Source organism: Xiphias gladius, chromosome 4, assembly GCF_016859285.1.
Source record: "Xiphias gladius isolate SHS-SW01 ecotype Sanya breed wild chromosome 4, ASM1685928v1, whole genome shotgun sequence".
Taxonomy (NCBI): domain Eukaryota; kingdom Metazoa; phylum Chordata; class Actinopteri; order Istiophoriformes; family Xiphiidae; genus Xiphias; species Xiphias gladius.
This window is the reverse complement of record NC_053403.1, coordinates 5,864,001-5,881,447: the sequence shown is the minus strand read 5'-3', so window position 1 is coordinate 5,881,447 and position 17,447 is coordinate 5,864,001. Positions and strand designations below refer to the sequence as shown.

The following is a 17,447-nucleotide window of genomic DNA, read 5'->3' as shown; positions in this document are numbered from 1 at the left end:
GAAATATATGCTACGCGCTCACGTCGCATATATCTCTGGACATCGCGGATGTTTCTAGATCAGCACATATGATTTGAACTACGACCGGTCACATAACATAAACTGACGGGGACCATTGATTCATCTCCTAGTCTTTCACTGTCTCTTGTTATCGGCGGAATTGACACAGACTGTGCATTAAGGTTTTTCCTACATCCTGCCAGCTGAAGTTCAGCCAATCGGAGTGCATGGTCAACAACAATGCCCGCTGGAAATAGGAAAAAAATTGCCAGCATAACACACACACACACACACACACACACACACACACACACACACACACACACACACACACACACACACACACACACACACACACACACACACACACACACACACAGACACACACACACACACACACACACACACACACACACACACACACACACACACACACACACACACAGACAGACACACACACACACACACATAGGCGCGTACGTACATGCATGGCTTTATGGATAGAATGTCTGTTTCCTGTTTATATAGCTGCCTTCCTGTCTAATTAGCGGAGAAAAAAGCCTGGACAGAGAGAGGGAGGCGCGTGGTGTGCGCGCGCGTGTGTGTGTGTGTGTGTGCGTGTGCGTGGGTGTGCGTAGCACGCTGATAAGCAGAAAAGAGCTCATCGCTGCTCTCCATCTTTTAGCACGGAGGGCTGCATCACTGAAATATTGATGAAAAAACTGTGTTCGTCAGTGTGTGTTTTTCATACGTGTTGTGTGTGTTTGTGTTTGTGTGTATATGTGATGTCCACGTGTGGTTTCATTTTAAGTCATGGGATCAGTGGAGAAAGCAGAGCCGGTTCTTAAACCAGACACACTCCTCTGTCTCAAGGAGACAAACAAATACAGAGACAGAAAAATCTCATCACGTGAACGTAAAATATTAAATATACTGTATGTTTATCTCCCAAGGCATGGAAAGTGAAAATGGCTTTTTAGGTTGGATGTGAAATGTAATATTTTGCTAAAATATTACAATATTTTGCTAATGTAACCACTGTAGCCTCATAAAATATGCAGAACAATTATCAAAACATATGAATAATTAATTTGACCGTTTTTGTACGAGCTGTGTAAAGACTTCAGTGCATAAGATTAGTTAAAAACAAACCTCCAAAGGCGTCTTGTTTTCATCTTAAAGGAATAGTTTGATATTTTGGAAATTGCTCTCTTCAATACCACCCTCGTTTCTGTCTGTTCAATATGATATGCTGGTTAGCTTAGCTTAGCACAAAGACGAGTCTGCCTCTGTACAAAGGTAAAAAATATCCACCAGCACCTCATCAAGCTCACTAATTAACACTTTACATCTTGATTGTCTAACGTGCACAAAAACAGAAGTGTGAAACCTACATGTTGTGTTTTTTTACATGAGCTGTCTCCCCCTATTTCCAGTCTCCACGCTAAGCTAAGCAAAAGCGGCTGCCGGCTGAATCTTCATACTCACCAGTATTAATGGTATCAATATTCCCATCTAACGCTCTGCAAGAAATCCAAACAGGATGAGCATATTTCCCAAAATGCTGAAGTAGTGCTTTAAACTTGCGGCACCGTTAACCAAACTTCTGCTGCTAAACCGAAGTTGCTTTACAAAAAACGCGTTTGGTTCTGTATCTTATGTGATTTCTATTCTATGGAGTATTCTACTTGAAAAACATACCAAAATCGTTTTGTTATACACCTGTAGCACACACTCTTCTCTTAATTTTAAACTGCCATTTAAAGGCTGACATTTAAATTATATTTTTTTTAAAAACAAAACAATATGAGCATCTTTATCATGATCCTGATTTCTCCTTAAAAGAAAATCTTATATCAAAGCTCAGTAGACTGTTTGGAGGTTTTTTTTTCTTTCTTTCAACAAATAAATAAAAACCATACACATATTATGTGTATGGATGAAATATTAAGTTTCATCCGGCAGGATAAGGGGATGTTTTCCGGGTTAATCTGTGGGTCGGGATCTGCTGATTGCATCACTCACTGGATCTCCCTCGTGTGTTTGTTAGATGCAGGCGGTGACTGACAGTAAGTGAATGGTAATGAGATTTTAGGCTTTATGTTGTGGCTCCTAAAGTGCCTCCTGCATCGACCAGGACTGATGTGAAACAGATTCTCAGAGATTGCCTGACCTTTCTTCTCTCTCCTCTTTCGGGCTCTGCGTCTCTTGTCTTTTCCTTTTTTACCTCTCCCTCTCTTCTTCTGTGCTTCTGTCCCTCCCCGGCGAGCTCTCTGTCCCTCTGGCATCGCACACGAGACCTGTTGTCGTCACATTGTATTTATAGCCCGCTCGCTCCCAGCAGGCACCCGGCCACGCCGGGATTGGCTGGCTGATGCGGACGAGCCAGCTCGATATGCAGCACTTCCCATTCTCCTCACTTTCCCGTCAGGAAATGAATCAGTCACAGCCAAAAGAATTTGAGCACGCACTTATGGGCAGATTATACATCTCACACACAAATATGCAGGCTGGCACTCACACACATGCACTCTGGAAAAGTGTAATGTCTTTATAAACGCCTCAGTGTTTTCTTTTTCACCTTTTAGTTGTCGACCTGCAGACTCTACAGCTCAGAAAATACAAATACTAAAATATATGTCGCCAGACTACATGTGATTGTAGTACATGCAGTATAGTGGATTATAATGATCATCTATGTGTAATGATATAAATACTCCCACTGCAACTGACACACACACTGTTGCATGGGTGGAATGGAAATAAATACATTTAGTTTAGTACAAATTTAAGGTACTTCACTAGACTATTATCTTTCCATGCCCCTTAACACTTCCATTCCTACACATGGAATGAAAGTGTATACAAAAGATCTAACAGCCAGCAGTGATAAATAATCGTCAAGGCCCCTTAATGCTCTTGCAGCTCGAAAAAAAACCCTAACTTGTGTCCCCTCGTGTGCACAACGGCGAACCGAGTAGCACCGAGTAGCTTTGTCCGAGATCTCCGCATAATAAAAATAAAACTACAAATTAGTGAGAAACTATCCTTGAAGAAACTCTATGATGTGACCAACTTTAGGCCTGAAGATTATTCCATTGTTCTGCAGCAGAATAAAGAAATGCTGTATGTTTTGGCCCATCGAGCTCTTAAATGGAAACTTTAACATGAAATTTTTTTCTTCTTCTTATTGTGGAATAGCTATGAGTGTCATTAATCAGTGAAAAATAGTTCAGAATCCAAATTGCTCACAAATGAAGCATATGAGAGCTGCTTTACTGTCTAAGCAATTACAGTAAAAACAGCGAGACAGCCAGGCCAGTTGTTACAGGAAGGTTTATAATGACATGGTGGACAAATTAAACTTTGCTGTGACCTTTAGAGCATCAAACATCTTGACTTCATCTCCCTCTTTCTCTCTCTCTCTCTCTCTGTGTGTGTGTGTGTGTGTGTGTGTGTGTGTGTGTGTGTGTGTGTGTGTGTGTGTGAGTGTGTGTGTGTGTGTGTGTGTGTGTGTGTGTGTGTGTGTGTTTGTTTGCGTAATGACTCGATTCACAAGTGAGTCGTCTGTCATGTGACTAAAGGTCATTTGGACTCTTCACTGAGTCACCGCTCCCTCTCCTCCTCCAGTTGTTCTTACTTGTTCCTGTTGCTGCTTTGAAAGAAGCGCTGTCGGTTTCAAAATGTCAATATCCTGAGTCTGGAATTTATGTTGAGCTTTTTTACTTCTTAATTTATCCGAGACCTGATTGAAAACTGTAATGGGAAATCTGCAGTGGGAACTCATGACCCCAGTAATGGCAGTAAATTCCAGGATAAGTTAATTTCCTCGCAAATGTCATATTAAGTCAACGGAAGATTAAATTTGTATATATTTCAAAATGGTAGATTTAAATTTCAAGTTAGTTTTAGAGTGGTGTATTGTTGAACTTTGGACAGAGTCAGGCCAGCTTTTTTTTCCCCGCCTCCAGTCTTGATGCTAAGAAAAGCTAATTGCCATTGCACTTAACGCACAGTCATGAGAGTTGTATTAACTGCAATTATAGAAATTTTCCAGTTAGGGTCAAAGCTTCTGCAGTGATAATGTAGCATTAAAAGTAAATGAAACGCAAGCTGTTAGCACCCAGTTAACCACGAGCGAGTCCGTAGCTAATACTAGCTAAGAGCACAGCGTGATTTCAGCATGGGATAATTGCTAACCATGCTAGCAAACCGTTTGTTTCCCCAAAGCAAGTTCAGGAAAAGGACAGGGGGGGGGGGAGCTCAAGAGTCCCTTCATGCCTCGATCAGTGTGGTGAATTTTATTTACATCCGATGTAGTGACAAAACTGCTGACGTGGAACCTTCATCAGAGCCTGATGCGAATCTTTTTCCTGAACTTGTTTCAGGGGTAAAAAAAACATGGCACTTTTTGGTTCAAAGCAGAGCACAAAGCTGAAGCTTAGTGCAGGAGAAGTGCACTTGTTTCCTCTCATAAACTCAATGACTGCGAGCTGTTTTTATAGGATAACCCGGGGATATGTACAATACAACAAAACAGTGTTCGATTTTAATTGGACGTTTGTGAATTTATGTAATCGGGGTTTTGACAGCGTTTCGTGAACCCAGTGAGACTCAGTGTAACTTGTCATAATTAGATGAATATAAAACACGAATTTGTGTCAAGTGTCCATTTAAGTCATCAACCATTCATAGCCTGCAGTGTAAAAGCCTGTGTATGAGGGATTAGCATCTACAGTGGCAAGAAAAAGTTAGTGAACCCTTTGGAATTACCTGCATTTAAGTGTAAATTTGTCTTAAAATATGGTCAGGTCTTCGTCTGAGATACAATAATGAACAAACACAATCTATTTTTTAACTGATGACACACAAATTATTGTGCTGTTCTTGTCCATGTCGAAAACATCACTCAAACATTCAAAATCCTCCGCTGATGTGAGCCAGAGATCTCAGAAGACTTAACGATCAAGGATTGTTGATTTGTATAAAGCCTGAAAGGGTTACAAGGCCATCTCAAAGAGTTGAGATGCTCATCCGTTCACAGTTAGAAAAACCGTCCCTAGAAGTGGCCGACGAGCCATGACGACTCCGAAGGCACAAACCAGAATGGTCAGTGAGGTTAAAAAAAAGAAAAGACACTCAGAGTAACAGCTAAAGGCTTAAAGGAATCAATGGAACTGGTTAAGATCTCCGTTCATGAGTCTAACATACACAAATCATGGTGCATGGCTGCATGGAGCATGGCGTCAAAGAGTCACAGAGAAAATGCTTTTTTGGATCGAAGGAACTAAGGTTAAATTGTTTGGTAAGAACTGACAGCGCTACGATTGGTGTGGTCGGTAATGCACTGCCGCATCACCGTCATGAAAACATCATCCCAGAGGTGAAGTACGGTGTAGGGCCGCTTTGCCGCCTCTGGGCCTCGGCAGCTCGCCATCTTTCGAAGGGAAAATGAATTCCCGAAGCTTATCAAGGTATCTGAAGCTGTCTCTACATATGAACTCCAGACAGTGTTCTGAGAATCACTGTCTGGCCATTGTCCGGAGTTGCCCTCGCACATGCAGCACCAAGACAGAGACTGGAAATATGGTTTAGGCGAGGGGCGGCGCCTGGGTAGAGCGTGCAGGAGGGGGGATAGACACATCATCGACACGCCAGCCCGCTCCCTGTGAATTCCCCGGACACTGACCGGCTCTATTCACACATCGGCTCAATCGGACTTTGTACTAGGGAGCTGTTGCTTGTACTAGGGAGCGAGCAGGATAAGTCAGCTTAATGTCCGGTTCAGCTGGTTCGGACATTCACTTTCACACATACAGCTCCTCCGGGTCATGTCTAGAAAACCTCAGGGTTGCAGTGAACGTGTGAAAGCAGCTTTACAGGCTGATGCCAGGGCGGCAGTCCGCCGGCTGAAGCTCAGAAGAAGTTGGGTGGTGTGGCAGGGCAGTGACCCTAAACGCCGAAGTAAATCTAGCACAGAGTGACTTCAGACCAAGACAAGCCACCCGGTCGGAGTTGCCCAGTCAGGGCCCAGACCTTAACCCAATAGAGATGCTGCGGAGTGACCCCGGAGAGCCGTTCCCACCAGACGTCCTAAGAATATGGCTGAGCCGAAGCAGCTCTGTGAGGAAGAACAGTCCAACATTCCTCCTGAAAGTTGCGCAGGTCTGATCCGCAGCTACAGAAATCTCCTGTTTGGATGTTATTGCTGCAACGGGACATTCAGCCAGTAATTGAAGTCGGTTATTAAGTCCAAGGGCTCACTTACTTTTTCCACCGGCACTGGGAACGTTTAATGGGCGTTTTATAAAGGCACGAAAGATTATAATTGTTTGTGTGTTCCGAGCTTAGCACATCGTGTTTGTCTTTACTTGTGACTTAGATGAAGATCCGGTGATTCCATAGGGTTTCTCGCACTTTTTCTTGCCACTGTATCTCACCAGCCTGTCAGCGGGGAAGCGACATTGGATGCATGAGAGAGAAAAATCCCTGACATGAATCAGCCCTTTAATGAAGCTGAAAGAATATGACAAAACACAAAGAGCAGCAAACCAGGCACACACACACACACACACACACACACATACACACACACACACACACATACATTCACGGGACACAAAGACGGCTCGAAACAAAGAGGCTTTCTGTAAAGATCTGCTGCAGACGCATCCTCTCTGAAGGACTCCACTGTACTCTCTGCATGAGTTTTCGTATGTGTGTGTGTGTGTGTGTGTGTGTGTGTGTGTGTGTGTGTTTTTGTGTTCGGTCATACAATCAAGTGGACAGTTTGGTATGTGCATGTAATAGAGAATGTATAAGCTGCACACGGTTGACACACACACACACTGTCTTTTTGTATAAAGTCCGGAGACTGGAATGTGGCCAATATAAAATGGCCTTGGCCCCTGTTTGCCCTCCGAGGGCCCCTTTTTTTTCTCTCCCCTCCTCCTTTTTTCACATTTTCTTCCCCTCCTTTCCTTCTCTCTCCTGTTCCTGTCTCTCCTCTCTCATTCATCTTGCGTTTCCACGTTCATTTTATATTTCTGCCCTCAGGACGGAGATCATTCATTGTCAGATATAGGCAGAGCAGCATGAGTGCCTGTGTGTGTGTGTGTGTGTGTGTGTGTGTGTGTGTGTGTGTGTGTGTGTGTGTGTGTTGGTGTGTGTGCGCGTGCGATTGCATCACTTCAACCCCAGGCCCCTTTAATCTCCACCGTAACCGGAGATGCTGTAACCAGAGGGATGGAATTAAAATGATTCCTCGTCAGAGTTAACGTGCACGTGCAACAAAATCTGCGCCACCAGACAGAGCAAGCGTCCAGGGGCTCGGCTCTGCTTCATACTCTTGTGGGTTTTTTTTTTTTTTTTTTTCCTCGCGATGACTTCAGACACAACACCACGATCAAAGTCTTTCCCTAAACTTAACCACAGCGCTTTTGTTGGCTTCAAGATGAATTGAGATTTGACGGAGCGGTTTTGTCCGCTTTTCTCTCTACTATACAATATATTCAAGGTGCAAGCGATCGGGGGGTTTGACCCGCCTTCAAAGACTCACCACTACGGAAAGTAGCGGCAGTTTAGGAGGAGAAGGGGGGACAGTGTGGGTGGTCGCGCACCGCTGTTTGTTTGTATTTATTTATAGGTACCAGAGCCCAATAGCAGCTGGGAATAACTGACAGCTTGTATTTCATCTGCGATCCTCTCACTGTTTGTGTTTTTTTTGTTTCCGGGCATTTGTCAGGCAAACACAAAGGAAACTGCAGAAATCAACTGCCTGTGAAACGCAGACATGTTCAGACAGCCCCCTACGAAAAGCAAAAGCCTAAAGTCAGCGATAATAAGCCGGACTGGGACACGACCGCCGCACTGTGAACACGACTCAGTTACGATTGTAGGCAGCAGCATTTGTCTGTATGTGATGTGTTGGAGTCAAAAATGCACAAAAACCATACATAGTTTTATTTTTTTTATTATTTATTATTTACTGGTGTCTGGTCAAGCACTTCGCAGGAGGAGCAGAGTTGTGTCGGGTCCGTGAGGACTCACGATCTCAGACTTGTCGAGACATCTATACCTTCACAAGGATGATTGATGCAGTGTTTATCCGATGAAAGCGCAGTTTGCAGCGACGTTGTGCACAGTGATTCATGTCCGGGGTCCTGACGCACCACAGGGTTTCAGCAGAGCGCCGCTGGCCGCGGCACGCTGTCATCGCGTCGCGGCTAAGCTGCCCACTTCCAGCTCCATCTGCCTCATCAGCACAAAGTCTGCACTGGCTGCAGCAGCTCCAACCCACACACACACACTCACACGCAAAGCCTTACCTGTCAGTTGTCCCAATGAACTTTGTTTGACCTCAAGAAAGACACGCAATCCTTACCCTTACGGGTTTATTTTTTTCTGGTTTTATTTCTGTCTATTATAAAATTCCAGCTGCATTTTTTATTATTATTGTTCCTGGATTGATTAAAATCGTCTTTCCCTATCGGTTGTGATGACACCTCGATAATAGTCAACTGATACCTGGTAATATCCAATTTTTTTTTTTTTCTTTTAATTTGAATGGTCTTTTATTGTTGGTGTGTGAGCCAGGATGGGGAGGTCTTCTCTTGGTCAAGGCCGATTCATATGCTACCATAAAAATGATGAGGCAACGTGGATTTCTGCCACGGCAAAATCAAAACAATTTATCCGCTGTAACACACTCTGAGCCTAAAATCCATTACAGCTCGTTAATAACAGATTAAACCCTGAATAAAAATCATTTAAAATCCACTGAATTCAGTAGAGTATCAACACATACAGCATCCTACCTCAGTGCCGCTGAAGTGCCGGCTTTTTTTTCATGTAAAATCGTGACCCTTTCTCAGGAAAACAACTTGATTCCTGTACCTTTCCATTAGTGAAATTTTACTTATTTAGTAGGTCTGCGTTATGTTTTAAGGAACTGCTTATGTTTAGTTAAGTTTGAGTTGTTAGAATCTGTTTCAGAAGTTAAGTTGTTTGTCTGTTCCTGTTGTCTCCGGCTTTTTAGCACATCGTTGGTGTTTATTTTTATTTTTGTACTAATTTTAATGTTAAATGTTAAGACTGTTTTTTGTAATAGTTTGACTTTTTCTGAAAAATTACGACTTTTCCTCATAAAACTATAACTTATTTCTTGAAAAAAATTACAATTTTTTTTTTTTTTCCCATAAAAATGGTGACAAAATCAAAACAATTTATCCGCTTTAACACATTCTGAGCCTAAAATCCATTACAGCTCGTTAATAACAGATTTGAATAAAAATCATTTAAAATAATTCAGTAGAGTATCATACAGCATTGAAGTGTTTTTTCATGTAAAATCGTGAGTACCTTTCCATTAGTGAAACTTTACTTATTTAGTAGGTCTGATGTTTTAAGGAACTGCTTATGAGTTTGAGTTGGAATCTGATGTGCACTCAAGAGACTGTTCCTGTTGTTTGCCGCTTTTAGCCAAAGTGGCTGATTACTAATTTTAAGTTTGTGTGTACAAATAAATAAGCTAAGTTCTTCAAATGTTAAGACTGTTTTTTTGCAAACGCCATGGCCGTTAACGGGGGACACATCGCAGCGTCGTCATAATTCCTTCACCCAAATGTTGCTGATGTTGTTTTTCAGGCCATGGAGAGCAAGCTGCTGGTCGGCGGAAAGAACATCATAGATCACACCAACGAGCAGCAGAAGATGCTGGAGATGAAGCGGCAGGAGATTGCAGAGCAGGTAAACCTGTGTGTTTCTGTGTGTGTGTGTGTGTCTGTGTGTTTGTGTTTCTGTGTGTGTGTGTGTTCCAATCCCATGTAAGGCAAATAACTCATGTTTCTTACATCATAGCTTCAGTGTACTTCACTGTGCTAACTACTTCTGCTGGGCCTGCGTGGGGCCGTCGGTTTGGTGGGCATCTCCTGGGTTTCAGGTGGCACCCTGCTTAAAGAAAATATGGATTCCTACAATATTTTGGTTGATAATCATGAATGTTTCAGCAGTAGACTTCGGGAAAGAGACCGCCTCTATTCAACTGCAGCGTGAAATACTGAAAATAACAACAGGACTTAAGAGTTAAGCTTAACCCGCGAAATGCCGTGGGAAAAAAATTTGCAAAATGACTGCAGACAACAGAGGGCGACGCTGATGAACAGGAAGGTGACATTTTAATGAATGCTTTCAGACGCGTAGTGAGAGGGAGATGCAGCAGCAGATGCTGGTCCAGGACGAGGAGACGCTGGAGCTGAGAGAGACTTTCACTTCTCTGCAACAGGAGGTGGAGGCCAAGACCAAGAAACTCAAGAAGGTAAAATATCTATCGTGTAACGTGCAGCAAAAAATCACACATGTGCACAATCCAAATTACAGTAGGCATGCACCAAATGTACCTAATGTTGTATTTAGAAAAGGACAAATCGATGTATTTTTACACGCACACGCACACACACACACACCTTCCTTTTTTGTTCCTAATGTGAGTATATCCCTCTTTACCCCTTTCGCCCCTGAACCCCTGAATCTTGACCCGGATCCTAATCAACCCCTGCATCGGACACATGCTCCGTCCGGACACACGCTTAAATCTCAGTACCTCAAGGTTTGTCCTGCCGTCCCATCTTCTTTCCCCGGACCTTTTCCCCTCCCTCCGTCTCTCTTTATCACTCTCCGTCCACGCTTCCCACGCTAACCTTCTCAGTCTGTTTTCCCCCTCTCTGGTCAAATTGCCCAGGATCTCCCGATATTTCACGCCTGAACCCCTCAGTGCAAACCCTGAAACACTCATACACCCCAGACCTTGTAAGCCCTTCCCTGCTCTTCTCGCTTCCCAATCCGTTGCATCCGCCCAGCCAGCAGGACTAACCCCAAAAAACCCCATTGTGTGAATGCGGATGACAGTGTGACTAATGATCCCGTGTTGATTTTTTTTTTTCCCCCCCCGATGCCCTAACGCGACATGTGTGCCTTCCACCCTTCTCGCACTGCATGGCGTTGTCACTGTGAGGAAAAGCAGGAGAATGAAATGGAGAGTTTTTCACACTGCTCATTTAGAGCTATGGGGGCAGCCTGTGACGCTCAGAGACTAGTCAGAAATTTTGGTTCAGGTGGTCAACCAGTGTGTCGGCTGAGAAAAAAAAACTGGTCACCGATGAACTTTTTGTGTTTGCGAGTTATTAAAAGCCAATCAGATTTCAGCACGTCCTTGTTTACCATCCTAACTCAAATTGCATTTCGTGAGCAAATCAGATATCTGCAAAACGAAGGAGAGGGTTGATAATGGCTACTGTGTACTTTTTAAGCAGGATTTATAGTGGTGCTTTAGTCGCGGCATAGCTACAGCAGGGTTGCCAACTCCCAGGCCTTTGGCATGAGACGCCTGCTTTCAGGCCCTGTCTCTCACTCCCACGTCGGTACTGGTGTTCTGTTTGTCGACTGCAACTGTGTTTTTTTGCCCCTGAGTTTAATTAACACCTGTAGTTATCACACAGCAGCAGGAGCAATAGGCACGTCTTCAAATTTGCGGTGGCACCGTAGCGTTTTTCATTATTTATTTGGATCTGCTGTACGTCGAACGTTGGAGTTTTTTTTGCACGACTGGGCCACATTTCACTCTTACTTTGAAATGCTGTGTTTGTGAGAAGTGCAAAAATGTAAAGAAACCCAGAGTGAAATGTCTGATTCCAATTCTAAGCATATTTTTTAACAATGAATCAAATTCTGAGCATCAGTTTTTCAACAATTTTGTACGCTAAAAAAAAAAAAAAAAAAAGCATCCTGGCATACAGTTTGTGACCTGATTTTTACTGATCACATTCTCCTCCAAAGCTTTACCCTTGGCCATGTTCAAATTCGACCCGCATGAACGTTTACTTCAACTGCCGTGTCATCTCTAAGACCAGACCAGGGCTAAAGTCGGGATAAACCTACTTGCGTGAGGCCCACGCAGTCGGCCGTGAGCGAGGTCAAAGAATGAACAGTGTGAAAGCTCGGGAGCGCGGGAGCGAGAGGGGAGTAATGAGCTGGACGGAGGTAGGGGCTGCCATGTTGCTGTGCTCCTGCTGGCTACCCATTTCTCAAGACACCGGTGCCTCCGGTGCTGTTGCCACAGGCAACCAAGCTGCAGCGAGTTGGAGACCAGTTCATCAGCGACTGCATTGCGCTGGGCGACATATCTCCTCCTCACAGCCCCCCCCCCCTCTCTCTCTTTCTCTCTATCTCTCTATCTCTCTCCTCCTAGCTGTATGCCAAGCTCCAGTGCATCAAAGCGGAGATCCAGGACGTGAACGACGAGCACGTGAGGAGCCGACAGGAGCTGGAGCAAACTCAGAACGAGCTCACCAGAGAGCTCAAGTTCAAGTGAGTCGAACCAACGTCCAGGGGAGTCAGCAGAATCAGCGGATGGGCTCTGACGGTTCAGCAAACACGGCACACACTCACATTAGATACACGCATGATTCGTAGGCATTTAATTTTTCCACATACCGGGACATGCTGAATACACAACGACTTCTAGGGTTATTCAACTGAGAAAAACTGTGTGAAGGCTATTTTATTACATTTCTTAACCCACAAAGGAAAAGTTTAACAAACTGCAGAAATTCCATTTAGTTTAAGTGACAGACAACATTGTGGGATGAGATTTAAATCTCTAACAACGAATCATAAAAATAAAATAGAATAAAATAAAAGTAAAGAGGACATTGATACAATAATTATTAATATTAATAATTATCAAATAATAACAGTTTCTTTGAGTTTTGATTAGTGTCTGCAGAGCTTTCAGACAAGCTGCTTTTAGCCCAAACAAGCTCCACCGATCACAATGTCAGAACACCCCGTATGTGGCCTGGGAGGCAGAGCCCAGGGCACCAAATTATGACCCAGCGCTCGCTGCTGCTCACGAAGGGCATGCGCAGTAATAACTGAAGGCGAAATAGATCAGCACCTTTTTTCTCCTAACTGGATTATGACGTCTGAACGGTAAAGAGGACAGTGTCATGAGAGATTTTGGTGAGTATTTACCTCAGCCAAGGAGGTCATGTTTTACACCCGTGTCTGTTTGTGTGTTTATTTGTCAGCAGGATTACACAAAAAGTACTTAGCCCATTAGCACCGACCTGTGTGGAGGGACGGGGCGTTGGCCAGGGAAGAACCCGTTAAATATTGGGACAGATCCAGATCATTTCCTATGAATTTGAAGGGTTTTTTTTTTTTCTTTCCGAAGTCTGGTGTATGCTGTTTGACATTGGCCTTGGCGGAGGACTGCGCTCTGCTGAGCCCCATTCTAGTTAAAACTGAAACTGTAAAACTCAGGGGGGACATGTCTCCCCTGTCCCCATTGAAAATTACGCCCATGCAACTGTGACAGTGTAAGAACAGTGTAAAAGAAAGAGTTTAAAAAAATAAATAAATAAAACACTGGAAGAAAAAACCCCCCACACAATTCAGACACTACAGTAAACGGACGTTAGCCCCACAAACGTCTGTGCCAACTGATGATGATGACGATGATGATGAAATGACCTTAGACTAAACCAATCTGGTGATGTGTGCTGTGTACATGCAGGTATCTGATCATAGAGAACTTCATCCCCCCGGAGGAGAAGAATAAGATCATGAACAGACTGACCTTTGACCCCGAGGAGGATCAATGGAAGTTTCAGCCTCTTGTTCCGGCCGAAAGGTCAGCGTGCCAATCGGATGTTAGGATGTTTCCCAGTTTGGTTGTTGTGTTTGATCAGTGGCCGGATGTGGTTTTGGTCAAGGCTCAGGACCCTTTGACCTTTGTGACATTTCCCGTCTCTCGCTTGCAATTCTCTGTACCTTCCTGTCACCCTCCACCGTAAGCTACTCAGACAGAGAAGCCTTGAAATACTTCACGGCAATCTACCATCTTTTGTAGAAACTTTAGAAATTGACATGATTTGACCATTTTCAACACTGATTTCTAATTGATTATTTTGTTGATCGCCTCCTCTTTCTCGGTTCAGTAAATCCGCGCAGATGAAGAAACGGCCGGCGTCTGCAGTCGGATACAAACGACCCATCAGCCAGTACGCCAGGGTTGCCATAGCGATGGGAGCCCACTCCAGATACAGGGTAGGTGTGTGTGTGGGTGTGTGTGTGTGTCTGTGTGGTGTTACAGGACACCAGTAAGACTGAACGTTCTCGTCCAATTATGTGACGTGAATAATAAAATGAAATGAAACGTGATTTTGAGGCTCACGTGTCCTGAGACGAAGCTGAATGGATGTGGTTTTGAATTGCGGCAGTAAAACGTATCTGACGATGGAAAGAGGCAGGGTGTATTAGCGGGGATTGCGAGGTCCCGGCCAAGTTGAGCATTTTTTTGATCCCAAAAAATGACTCCACTCGTTTTACACACAAAGATCAGTTTGCTAGTTCAACTCAACCTGTGAAAACTTTGTGTGAACGTCTCTCGTGGCTGTGGTGGAGTTTTGTCAAGACTCCAGATCAACTTGGGTTCAGAGATGACGCGTTTTTTAATAGAAAATCTGCATTAAAAACTACCATTGCCAGAGGAGAGTCTGATTGAAGACTCAGTTGGGTGATCCATACTGGGGACTAACACTCAAAGCGGCAGAGGCCAACATATCCTGACTGAAAAAAACCAGTCTCTCTCAAGTCCCCAGGCTCTGTGGAAATGTACTTAATTGCTGGATTACCTCTAAAAATCTATCTTTAGAGTATCAAAGATGAAGGCAAGGCTTGAAATGAAATAATACAAACTTATAAAACCATCATCGGAGACTACTGGGTGTGAATATTTCATTTAAAAAAACAAAAGGTTTTCCTTTTATTAATCTAACTTTTCAAACACAAATTCTTCTCTAGGGTTTAATGGCCTTCCGTTTGAAATGTTAAAGTAAAATGTTAAATAAAGTAATTTTTACATCTTGTCTACGAATGTGCAACCAATCCTTTCCTTTGGTAATAAAACATTTTTGAATATATAAAAAAAAAAAATCGCCTTACGCTAACAAAGATAAAACGTTTGCAAAAGCTAATAATGATATTTTACAAAGCAAAAAAACAAGCAAGAAGCACAAAGTGCTTTCACCGTTTTAGGAAAATAAGGGGACCTGTTACCAGACATCTCCATTTTGTCGCGTGTTTCTGTGCGCAGGCTGAGAACATCATGTTCCTGGAGCTGGACATGACCCCTCCAAACACCGCCTCACTGGATCGCTTGACGGAGGCAGAGCTGAACCAAAGTTCCTCCGTGGACAACTCGCCCACCAAGGACAGGGGCGTCCGCAAGTCTCGCTCCTGGTGAGCCCAAACCCCCGTTAGCGCAACCGGACGGATAGATCAGAAGGCTGATAGTGTCTTCTAATATCCACTTTTCGCAAATACTGTAAATCGACACCGCTGCGTACGTCACCAAATATGTAGAAAATGTAGATGAATGTTTTGTTCTTATTTTTCTTTCCAAGGTTAAAATAATTTGTTGTATTTGAGTCTTTTAAGCCTTGTTGTGTGCCAGGATTTATTTTACATACAGTAGTATAGATTATTGTTCAGATTATTGTTCGACCGATAAATCCTCCGGGCCGACATATGGTCTGATATCAGTTCATTTATCCCGTTGATGAATATGTTGGCCGACAAATAACAAGCAACTGCAGAGCAGAAATGCCAGACATTTGTTTTAAGTTTATTTTGCATCCACCCACTAACTCAGTAGATATTTTGATCAAAATTGTTTAAAAAAAACCTAATTTAAGGGATGCTTATCAAAAATGTTTGTTTATGTCACGTGTCTATGTAAAAAATAAACAAGTGAATAAATATGGGCTGATAAATTAAATATTATATCTGATTTTTTAAACTCTGAAATATTGATACTGGTAGTTGGTATCCAGTATCAATCAGCCTATAGTATCAACTAATATCAGCCAATAAAGTGTTATTAGACGTTTCTTACTCTCAAATGTAAATACTCGCATTTGCATTGGCTAAAGTGTTTATTACAATTCATCCTTTATAATCTATATTATCCACTGATGTCAATGTCAAGTATTACTGGGGGCGTAGATCTACAATAAGAAGCTATTTTGTATGTGCAAAGCTGCTTTTACTGTTCAGCCCGTATCTGAGGAGTGTAGATGGTTTTACAGTCAGTGCATCTTTAAATGGGATTATTCGGGATTAGCCACACCCTCTCTAGGCGGTCCTAATCTGATGGTTTCGCTCTCATTTGCTCAGCAGCCCGTAATCTCAACGCCGCCGGGTAATCTTATTAACCTGTGTCTAGATCGCATGCAAAGACAGAGAATTTGCTTCATCTGCATTTTTATCGGAACTTTTTTTTTTACTGGTCCTTTTTCTTTTGCAGGTGTCAGACCCCGAAATCCATCACTTCCTCCTCTTCTAATGTTTCCTTGAAGGCATGTCACACTGCCACACCCTCGGCGGCACAGTAAAGCTTAAGTGCGTAGGGTTTTTTTTTTTGTTGTTTTTTTTTAATTGTTATTTATTTTACTCCCCCTCTTCCTCCTCCTCTTTTTCTCTTCCGCCTTTGGCCATTGATCCTCTGAAAGACTTCTCGTCGAGGCCTACGAGCTCGGACACAAACACACACCACCACCTCTTCCGAAGCCCTCAGAGGTCATAGACTACTTTAATGGGCAGTTAACAAGGGAATTATCTCACGAGAGGAAAGTAAACGACCTTATGAACCTCATAAACTCTAAAACACTAGTTCCTCCTGTCCTACGGATGTAAAGACCCACCATTCCCCTTCTTCCCTGCATGTTTGAGACCAAGAGCCTCGGATTATCCTCTTAAACAACTGGCTGCAGTGCTGCACTGCCCAGACTGTTGTGTGTGTGTGTGTGTGTGTTTGTGTGCGTATGGGTGTGTGTACTGTACATACAGGGCCGTATGATTGCCTGTTTGTGTTTCTCATTGTGACCAATACAGATCTGAAAGTCCCCTGTAAGATATCAGTGTAAATATTTCATGTGTTTGGTTTTTTTTTCGGGGCAGGTTTGGTCTGTTTTCTGTGTAAAAGAGTCCCGTTCTTCAGAGAGTTTATGTCTGTGTTCGCTCCTGGAGTTCAGCGGAGTAGAAAATAGTGACATAACATATGATGCGTGCTGCTGTTGGTCAGAAGAGGTAAACCTTTATGATACCTGTTGTCTCGCACTGCTCCTCTGTCCCTCCACAGTGTCCCATTTACAAGAAATGCCTTAAAATGATCTCAAGAAAAAATTAAAATACCGAGGCATGTCACACTTCCAAAATCGGTTTGCTGGGATTTTTATTTATACCAGGGCAATGGAAAACATCCAAAAAAAAAAACCTGAACTCAAGGTCTGCTTTTTAGCTTTTTTCTGGATCTGGATGGGGATGAAAGTAGATTAGCTCACTCCCTCATTTGAGGAAGACCATAAAATGTGGTTAAAGGCTTTGAA

General features: G+C 43.2%; 1 protein-coding gene across 2 annotated transcripts in view; it reads left to right on the top strand.

The window, feature by feature from the left end:
• LOC120788999 (kinesin-like protein KIF3C) overlaps window positions 1–16,469 on the top strand; it is a 26,523-nt gene extending 10,054 nt beyond the window's left edge. Inside the window, exons 2-9 of one of the 2 annotated variants that reach the window (XM_040125392.1) lie at window positions 9,646–9,747; window positions 10,193–10,315; window positions 10,598–10,606; window positions 12,245–12,363; window positions 13,574–13,690; window positions 13,998–14,106; window positions 15,155–15,300; window positions 16,367–16,469. In XM_040125392.1, the coding sequence (XP_039981326.1) occupies window positions 9,646–9,747; window positions 10,193–10,315; window positions 10,598–10,606; window positions 12,245–12,363; window positions 13,574–13,690; window positions 13,998–14,106; window positions 15,155–15,300; window positions 16,367–16,454 (813 nt within the window). In that variant the 3' untranslated portion in view covers window positions 16,455–16,469. The remainder of the gene's footprint in view (window positions 1–9,645; window positions 9,748–10,192; window positions 10,316–10,597; window positions 10,607–12,244; window positions 12,364–13,573; window positions 13,691–13,997; window positions 14,107–15,154; window positions 15,301–16,366) is intronic. The other variant, XM_040125393.1, reaches the window with a different exon arrangement.
• The last annotated feature ends 978 nt before the right edge of the window (window positions 16,470–17,447 follow it).